General features: G+C 51.8%; 1 protein-coding gene across 1 annotated transcript; it reads right to left on the bottom strand.

Moving 5' to 3' along the window:
- Positions 1 to 746: 746 nt before the first annotated feature.
- On the bottom strand, positions 747 to 9,250 carry DUSP7 (dual specificity phosphatase 7). The gene is made up of 3 exons (XM_038770998.1): positions 8,141 to 9,250; positions 5,369 to 5,797; positions 747 to 2,579 (listed from the first exon to the last, which is right to left on the bottom strand). Exons 1-3 carry the CDS (start codon positions 8,553 to 8,555, stop codon positions 2,272 to 2,274), a joined length of 1,152 nt encoding a protein of 383 aa, XP_038626926.1. The 5' UTR covers positions 8,556 to 9,250; the 3' UTR covers positions 747 to 2,271.
- Between the last annotated feature and the right edge of the window lie 542 nt (positions 9,251 to 9,792).

Raw genomic sequence — 9,792 nt, 5'->3', positions numbered from 1 at the left:
GGTAAGATGCAGTTAGCATACTCTCTTTGTTCACACACACTTGCTCACTCATGCTCACTCTCCTTCTCATGACCTACACCAACCCCCTACATTGTACAAAATGAAAAAAAGAGACAAACAACAAACAAAAAACTAACCTTCTCTCTCTATGCCCACACTGTCCCCTGCCAAAAGAGAATCATTCCAACTTCCTGGTAAAAATCAAGCTGAGACTGGAGTCACAGATAGTCCTCCATGTGGAAAGCTGTTGAAAAAGTACAAAACTGGATATCTAAAAAAAAGAATCAGTGGCTTTCAGACATGAAAGTTGAAAGTAGAAAACAGAGGGAGAGGGAGGAAGGGAGAGGTAAAGGGAGGGAGGAAAGGAGAGAGGGAGGGAGGAAGAAGGAAGGAAGGGAGGAAGGAAAGAAGGGAGGGAAGGAGGAAAGAAGGGAGGGAGGGAGGAAAAGAGGGAGGAAGGAAAAGAGGGAGGGAGAAAGGAAAGGAGGGAGGGAAGAAGAGGAGGAAAAAGGAGGAAAAGAGGGTGGAAAGGAGGGAGGGAAGGAGAGAGGAAAGGAGGAAAGAAAGGTGGAAGGAAAGGAAGAAAGGAGGGAGGGAAGGAGGAAAGAAAGGAGGGAGGGAAGGAGGAAAGAAAGGAGGGAGGGAAGGCTGTTACCTTCTCCCCTACATGGGTAACTGCTTTTCCACCCCCAATCTACTCCTCCCACCCCATTCCTACAAGACTTTTCCAAAACATCAGCCAGAAATATAAACAAGTCTTCTCTTTATTAAAGGCACAGCAAGACAAATTGTTTAAGACCTCCATCAGAAGTTCATTTGCATTCCAATGGCTTTGATGATGCCAATTTGAAAGGACATCAAAGAATTCAAAATAAAATCTGGGCTCTCAGTTGCAGTATCTTTTTTTTCCAGATTCTCCCCTCACCTGAATGAGGTGATTGGGGTCTGAACAGATACCCAAGGCCCCTCAACTCCAGTCACCAGAGGGGTAGATCCTTTCTTACAAGCACTGTGCTCTGCGCAGTGTTCGCTAAATATCTTTATTGATCAATCCCCTGGCTGCTCTACCCCCTACATTATAATAGGTGAAGAAATGCCAATATCACAAGTAGTTTTCTTTCCTTCAGAAGCTGGAATTTTCACAGGCCAGCTGGATAACATTGTCACTCATCGTGAGCAGCACTCACCAAACACTAACTCAAACATCTCTCACTCTCACTCTTCACTCACACTTGGCTTTGCAGGCTACATGAGGTTTGTCTCCGGTGATATGAAACCAGTTCTTTCTTTGGGAAAGGGAGATAAGGGAGCAAAGACAAAATTAAAAAAAATAAAATCACTTGTAGCTTCAAGCATCTCAGTGCAGTTTTAGATGGGGGAAGGTGAAGAGAGAGGGGGAGAGATTTTAAAGACCTGAACTAGCCTTCACAACCACAAAGCTTCCTACTAGATGCCAGTGACAAACAGCAGCGTGTGTTTCTCTGTGGAGCACCAATAATATGTCGGGACATATCAAGGCTTCACAAAGTGTGCAAAATGCATTTGGTCAATATAAACATTCGATTATCTTTTCCATTAAAAAAACAACCAAGAACAATTATTTTTCTTTTCCCGGAACAAGAACGAAATTAAATACTAGTTTCTGCAACCCACCATTGTTTTCTGTACACACAGCCTGGAACTTACGAATTTTTTCAAAAAGATCTGAGCACTCTGTTCTCTGTAGAATTCCGATTTACCTCCCCAGAGGTAAACTCGTGTGTGTGTGTGTGTGTGTGTGTGTGTGTGTGTGTGTGTGTGTGTTCGTATATTTAAACAGTCTTGGGCCAACACTTTTGTTGGAGGTTGCCAAGCGCTTCGGATGTCCTCTCGCTTTCTGCCCTGAGGGAGCGGCCAGGGGGCACTCTCTCCCCACTCTGGACACAATGGCCGCTGGCTATGCAAGTCCCTCCGAAAAGCACTTACTGCAGGTGGCGGGCGCTGGCAGTGGCCACAATTACCCCCACATGAAATAACTTGCAAGCAGAGCCTGCTCTCTGATCCACGGCCATTGGCCTCAGGACACTAACCATCGACCCAAGCCGGGTAATTTATTTTCTTCCTTAAAAGCAGCAATCAGGCCCACTCGGCTCGAAGGCATCGAGTTCTCTCAAGACTGGCAAAGAACTAACACACAGATATTTCTTGCTTTCATTATTATTATTATTTTTTGAAATGCTCAAGAGAAAATTCTCCAAGGCTCCAGTTCCTGGCAGGACTCAAGATTCATCTTCATGTGGACTCCAAGGTATTCAGCTGGAACAGGTTGTGGTTGGTGGGGGTGGTGAAGTACAGCTGCTCACTGGGGACACGGTTGTCACAGGGACTGTTGAGCCCTAATGTCCGCTCAAAGTCCAGCAGCTGCCCCATGAAGTTAAAGTTCGGGGAGATGTTGGACTTTTTCCTCTTCACAAAGTCATAAGCATCATTCAAGGACAGGTTCATCTTCTGCATCAGGTAGGCCACTGTGACAGTCACAGAGCGACTGATGCCCGCTAGGCAGTGAACCAGAATCCCACACTTCTTGGACCGGGCTTCGTCTATAACAAAGGGAGAGGGTGGATTACGCTGGGCCAAGAATGCTTCCCTGTACAAAATGAACAAGATTTTTTGGGTGGGGGCGGGTTGCTACACACCACCAGGCACCTTACATCCAACTCTAGAGCTATCGACACGGGACACTATGAAGATGAAGCCATTTAACTCTCTCCAGCTCATCCCACCCCACTCACCAAGGCCCCAAACGACATCCTCAGCAAAACACTGCTGCTGTCGTTCTGCATTAGGCAAGCCAGACACCAAAGCTGTCAGCTCTCAGCTGTGTTGGAAAGAGACTTCCAACACCTGGTGCCCACCACACATTCTCCGGCCCTATCTTCTTCTATTCTGGTCTGTGCTAGTGAAACCCCTGTCACTTTGCTAGACCTCCATTATTTAGCAGGATGCGGGGAAGATGGGGGGTCAAAGGGGATCTGCAATTCAGTAACAGGTTATCTGGGGTTAAGTGGGTTTCCTTTTTCTCTGTTTGTGACCTCTAGGGCTGTAGGCAGGGCAGATCCTCCTTGGCCCATTGGGCTGGCCTCTTTGGGTCCTTGCCATGTAGTCTTTCAGCTAATTAGCTTCTCTGACTCAATGAAGTTGGCACTTCCAATGAATTGCCCTATTTGGAGGGGCAGAGAAGGGTTCAAGCTCATTCGGTGGGGAATTCAAACCAAGATGGACCTACTGGCTACGGGTCCCCTGGCCTCCTTGGGATCAGATTCCGCCCTGTAGAGGCTAGCGTGTGGGCAAACTGGTTGAGCCCATAGGGTCCGTGTCTTCTTCTTGAGTCCTCCTAGCCCCTTTCATTTCCCTCAGCTGCAGTTTTGAATTTGGCTTCCATGTAAGCAGGTGAAGTAATCCTCCCATTTCCTGTCATTAAATCCTGCAGCTGCAGTAGCAGCAGCAGGCTGGCATTCCCCAAAGGCCCATCTGGCTGTCAGGGAGCACCACATGTTTTCCAAGTGGGAAACAAGGGCTCAACTCCCCTCTGGACTGGGCAGGGACACTTACTACTCCTGCCCGACCACCACATCCTCCCAAAAGCTCCTGGAGATGGGAGTGGAAAGTTGCAGCCTTAGCAGCTACTACCCCTGTGGACTCTGTGATCCTATCAGTCCAGATAATTACACACACCTAAGATACTTTCCTAAATTCCCAAGAGTCCTTCCGGGCAATTATTTCACACACTGCCAAGACTGAATTATTTGGTCAATGAGACAAAAGCATCACCCCGGGGGGGAGGGAGAGAGAAGGCAGGTCATCATGAGGCTGTTACAGACATCAGTTCTGGACTATGATTACTATTATCATCATTATTGCTATTACTTTGAATAAAGAGCTGAGCTCTTGCTTCCCATTCCCTTTCCCTCTCCTTACATTCATATCCTCAGCAAAAAAGTGACACAGCACTATAGTGGCCCAAACATTTCCCAAGAAGAACAGGGGCCAAACTTCAGGGTTTGAAGCCAAAAATGCTATGAAAAGGAGACCCAATAGAAGGGGGGAACCTAGAGAGTTAAGGGTTGAGAAACACTAACTCTATTACCGACCACCAGTTAAAGTCAACAGGTTCTAATCCCAGCTCTGCCACTTGCCTCCTGGGGGACCTTGGGCAAGTCACTTAACTTCTCTGGCTCTGTTTCCTCATCTGTAAAATGGGGGATGAAATACCTGTTCTTCCCCTTTATACGCCGAGCCCCATATGGGACTGGGATTGTGTCCCACCTGATTATTCTGAATCTACCCCGCAGTGCTTAGTTCAGTGTTTGGCATGTAGTAAGTGCTTAATAAATACCATGATGATAATAATAGTAATTATTATTATTATCACATTTATTATTACAAGATTCCAATTTTCCCCTCCCCAAAGGTCCTTTGGATACTTAAAAATCAATGTGTGGGAGGACAGCCCGCAGAATGGTCTCTTCCCCAAGTTCTGAGGGATGCCTACATAAATCACTGGACTAGCACATTCCACTCACGCCAGCTACTTGTGGATTACGTGCCATCCTTGTCCATATTTACCTCTTCTCTAAACCTCTGGCACGGGATTGCTATCTGTGTGTATGTTGGAATTTGATATCAATCCTGTTTCCTCTCTGAGGGCTAATCTTGTGTTTTTTGTAATTTCCTACAGTGTTCAGTAGGGTACCCTGCATAGGGTGGACTCAATAAATGTTGCTAAATGGATGAATAGATCTACAGTAAGATCCTCAAGATCAGTCCCCTCCAAAGGTCTTGTCATTTTGCTCCCTGCCTCCAGCCAGGACTACAAACCCAGATAGATGTCTTTCCTGTTCTTAAAGGTCTCCAAAGAAGGAGTGGTGTCAGTCTCTGGACCACTTCACCTCCCGAGTTTTACCGAACCTGGCAAACTCAAGACAACTGCTTGAGCTGATTAAAAGGCCTGACCAAAGAGAAATGTCCCTAAATTCTACCAGGGTCTCTCAGAGCTACCCCAGGAGAGTGCCTGAGGCTGAAGTACAAAGTCTTAAGGAGGCAGGTGAGACATCACAGTCACGGCAAACTCAAAAGGCTCCAGACACCCTATTCATGCAGCCATGTCTATTTACATGTGTATGTGTTTCAAGAGAGAAATGTGGGAGGTCTTTGCATGCAGGGCATTTCAGCATTCTATCCTGAGTAATGGGACTAGCTCCTGAACACAACTAACCTAGGGAAGTGGCTCTGCTCTGAGCCTCCTCTACAAGTCTGAAGATGCCTGGTAGGGTGTGAGCACTGGGAGGGCCTCAATGTAAAAACAAGCAGCAAAAACTCGAACACCTACCAATGAAAGTAATGGCCTCAGGAAAGAACTGCGAGAGGTTCTGACTCCAGTGATCTGAGATGGGAATCTGCTTGTACTTGAACTCTCCATCATGCTCAAACATGTTGGGCAGGTTGGGTGTCACATTCAGGATATACTTGATCCCATACTTGCCCAGGACATCCAGGTTAGTGGAGTCTTTGGCACAACCCAGATATAGGTAGGGAAGGATCTGAACGGGGAAAGCAGGTTGGTTGTTGGGAATTGGGCTTCCATCGGACTCGGTGGCGCTGCTGGGTTCTCGGTCTGACTCCCCATCAGAGCAGTCAGAACTGATTCTCAGGCCACCCAGGCCGAGGACAGAGGTGGGAGGGGAGTTACTGGGAGAAGAGCTATCCAGGTTGGTCTCGCAATGTTCGGAGTACTCCGTCTGAAATTTGTTGAAGCCACCTAGAAAGAAAAAGGAAGATGTGGTGCTTTGAGTAAGACATTGGCCTTCACAAGCAGGTGGAGCCCTCCCTCTTGCTCCTCTTCCACTCTCCGTGCACCCCCACCACCACCACCACCTCTCCATGCCAGGGCTTCTCCCTCTTTTATAATGGGGACAAAAGAGACTCGCTCCTCCTTTATATTTCAGGGCTAAAGAGACTTGCATCCTCACCCCAAAATTCCTTACCGCACCACACCACGAGGTCTGTGGACCTTTCTAAAGTAATCTGTCCCGTGAGAAGCCAAAAAGCCCTGTGGTCGGGGACAACCCGTCTTTACAGGTGACTGTTCATCTCTACGGCTTTAACAGCATCACTCGGAGAGGACCTCGTGGAGAGTGATTACTTGTTCAGGATAGAGGGTGGGTGGGTTTCTGGGGACACCTTCTAGGTCTCCAGGCTGTCGGGTGCAAAACGAGGGGGAATCTTAATTCCCATCCAAATCAAATACATCAAACCCGGCTCAAATTCCCAAGAGTGGGTGTTTCAGTCAAAGTCTGGGGGGCAGGCAAGTGGGGACTCTGGGCGGGACGGGAGGCCCCTGGGTGTTTCCCCCCCCCCCCCCCCGCGCTGGCTCCGGCCACCCTCCCCTCAGCTGCGGCGGGGCGCGGGCCGGACCTCCCCGGGTCTCCCTCCCCCTGCCTCCCTCCTCCTCCTCTCCGCCGGGGAGGCCATTTTGGAATGTTAATTGGAAACATAACCCGCTGCAACCGGGGACGGGACGGGTGAAGAAGCCCTGTATCCCTTGGGCCCCAAAGGGTCTCCTTTCTGGGAAGAAGGCAGCGAATCGGGGGAGGGGAGAAATCTTTGCCTGGGGGCTGGGCATTCAGGCCGGGACTGAGGGGACAAAAGGGGAATACCCTCGGGGCCGGGGGCTCACTGTGGAAAGGGTCGCTTCCCGGGTCCCAGATCATCAGGCAACTTTGTTGCTTTCCCTTCCCACCCTCCCCCTCCCTCCTTACCCTACGGTCCGTTGTTCAGTGGACCAGAGCAGACCAGACCAGACTCGGAGGGGAGGGGGTGAAAGAATAAGGGATTCCGACTCCTATCCCTCTTTGGGGAAGGGTTGCAGCCCAAACCGACCCCGGGCTCCCAAGGAGTCCGAGGGCCCCGGATTGCACAACCCGCTTCTTCCCCTTCAGACCTTTCTTCATTCAAAAAGCGAAACCAACCCCCACGCCCCCGAACACCGCGAGGCTGGAGGCAGAAAGAGAGGTGGCTATTCGGTTTTCACCCTTGGCAGAGCACCCCCGGGAAAACCAGATCGGGGCGGGGTTGGGGGGGGAGGGTTACGAATCGGCTGGGGAAGAAAGTGTCAAACCTCAGAGGGAGGTGAGAGCCAATAGGTAAAGCGGATCGGTCCAAGGTGACTGTCCTTTCCCCGGGCTGCTGGTGCTGCCCAGCTCGGTCCCCTTTAAAGACCCAAGTGTCCCAACCCTACACGGCTCCCTGAACCGCCGGACTCCGAAATGCGTGAAGTCTCGGTCTCTGCCGGGTCAGTCCAGGACTGCACCGACCCGAGTCTGCTTAACCCGAAGGCTTTTAACATATTTAAAAATGTAAAATAACGAAAGAATGACTCCCCCCCCCCCCCCCCCCCCCCCACCAAGGAGCCTAGCGAGATGGACTATGTATTTTCAGGTTCCTTCAGGGGGTAGCCTACGAAGCGGCTGTCAGCGGGTCCCCCCGCGGCTTTCCCCCACCCTTCATTCGCTCCCACCACCCCCAGGAGGAACTCCGGAGAGACAGGCTGATGCCGCCGCCTCCTCCGCGGCAACAGGAGAAAAAAAAGGAAGAAGACAAAAAGTTTGATCCGCCCACGCGAATCGTGCGGCGAAGGAGGATTCCCTTCTCTGTTTGAGGAGTAAGAACCCCGGGAAGACGGGAGAGAGGGAGAGGGGAAAGAGAACAGGGAGCATCGGGCAGGGTGGCCCCCTGCAATTGGGTTCCAACAGGGTTTGGGGAGCCCCCATCGAAAAGGGAGATTGGGAAAAGGATTAAGTGGAGATGTATTGAGAGGAGGGAGTAGAGGGAAACGGAGGGGATAGATCGGGGTCTCCCAAGAGGGGGTATTGGGGGGGGGGGGGGGGAGCCGAGGAAAATGGGGATAGAAATAGACCCTTAGGGTTTTCCCTACCGCTCCCGAAAGGGAGGAGGCTGGAGTGGGAATCCCTTCTCCCCCAGAAACTGATTGCGAGAGTAGGGGTAGTGGGGAAGGGATCTGGAGGCCCCTTCCGCCTCCCCCCAAGCGGCGAGACACGAAACATCCGACCCGCCCCCCAGCAACCTGCCCAGGCTCCCCCACCTTTGAGGTAATAAGCCTTGCAACCGTCGTCCCGCAGCTTCTGCAGGAGCAGCCCGAGCACGGTGCTGGGCGCCCCAGAGTCCTGCTGCCACTCTGCCGTGGCCTCGTCATAAAGCAGTACTGTGTCGGCCTTGCAACGCTTGACGAATCGCTCCTTGTCTTCGTTGTTGGGGATGATGGAGCGGATAGGCAGGTTGCCCTTCTTGAGGCGTCGCAGCATGAGGCCCGGGATGGCCAGGTTGATGGCTGTCTCGATGTGCGACGACTCAAAGAGCTCGTGGGGCCGGCAGTCTAGCAGCAGAAGAGAAGCGCCTCCGCCGGACTCCAGCTCCTCCTGCAGCCACTCGGCGCTCTTGCAGGGCATCGCCGCGGCCATGGGAGCCCTGGGGGTGCAGTCCCAGATATGATTTTTCATCAGGATCGGAGAAGGGCTCGGGGGAAGAGGGGCCGGGGGAGGGAAGGGAGGGAATAGAAAACAGATATATAGTTTTTTTGTGGGGCTTTTTTTAAATAGAAAACTCCAACTCGTCTCCACGACCCCGAAGGAACTCAGGTCCTTGGAGCCGGAGACGCGGTGCAGGTTCGGGGAGGGCGCAGGCGGGATCTCCGCGCAGCGGTCCCCGGGGATAGAGGGAGGGTTGAACGGGACGTATGGGCTGGCCGGACGCCGTCCTCCTCTTCCCGGGAGCTGGGGCTCTTAGGAGATCCCCCAACCGCCCCAATGGATCGAGGTTGGGGTCATCAACAATGGGACCGGATCCGCTGTGCCTGCCTCCTCCCGCCCCGCGCCACTGCTGTAGCTGATGCCGCCGCCGCCGCCTCCACCACCACTTCGGTCCTTCAGTCCGCCTGTCCCCCTCCCTGTCTGTCTGTCTACTTATCTGTCCATCTAGCTAGCTAGCTTTCTCTCTGTCTTATCCGTTCCTACCCCCCGCTCGCTTCCTTCCTCGCGGGCTGCAGCCTGACAGCTTCAATTAAAAAGGGGCTTCGCAAGCGGCGCGGCGTGTCGTCCTCCGGGAGGCGGGGCCAGCGGTGAAGCAGGCAGCTCTGCTTTAAAGGGGACGCGACTCTTTTCCGACACAAACCTATACACAAAAAGCACCCCCATCTCTGCCTACGGGTGCTCCTGAGAGGAGTAATTCACACTTAAAAGAAAATAGTTGTGTACATGTGCAAATACACGGGGGTTAGGCTTTTTTTGCCTTGAAAAAGCTTTGCAGACGTGTGTCCACAGAAACACGAATGCAGACATTGAGAGTTACAGACGCAAAAATGCCTACCCACACGTGTATGTACAGATGAAACACCAGCGCCTCTTCCAGATACATACATGCATATGATAACCCCGAACCCCCCAAACTGATTCCTTGCCGTTAGAAGCGTGATCCGGACCAGCTTTGGAGACGCGATGCAAACGAAAGATCCGTGCTTTGTCTTCCCACTCCTCGACCTAGCGGGTCCAGGGAGAAGTGGATAGGGACCCCACGACGGTCTCCTTTCCGTGGCCGTTAAATATGTTAAAGACACCTCAGTAGCGTGCGCCGGGCCAGTTCTGGGTACCCGAGGCAAAGCAGGATGATCCGTACTTTGTCCTCGAGCTCCTCGACCGAGCTTGTCCAGGGCAAAGTGGATAGGAGCTGGCGGACAGGATC

This window comes from Tachyglossus aculeatus, chromosome X2, assembly GCF_015852505.1.
Source record: "Tachyglossus aculeatus isolate mTacAcu1 chromosome X2, mTacAcu1.pri, whole genome shotgun sequence".
NCBI lineage: Eukaryota > Metazoa > Chordata > Mammalia > Monotremata > Tachyglossidae > Tachyglossus > Tachyglossus aculeatus.
Note: the sequence above shows the minus strand (reverse complement) of the source record. Positions and strands in the feature narration are given on the sequence as shown.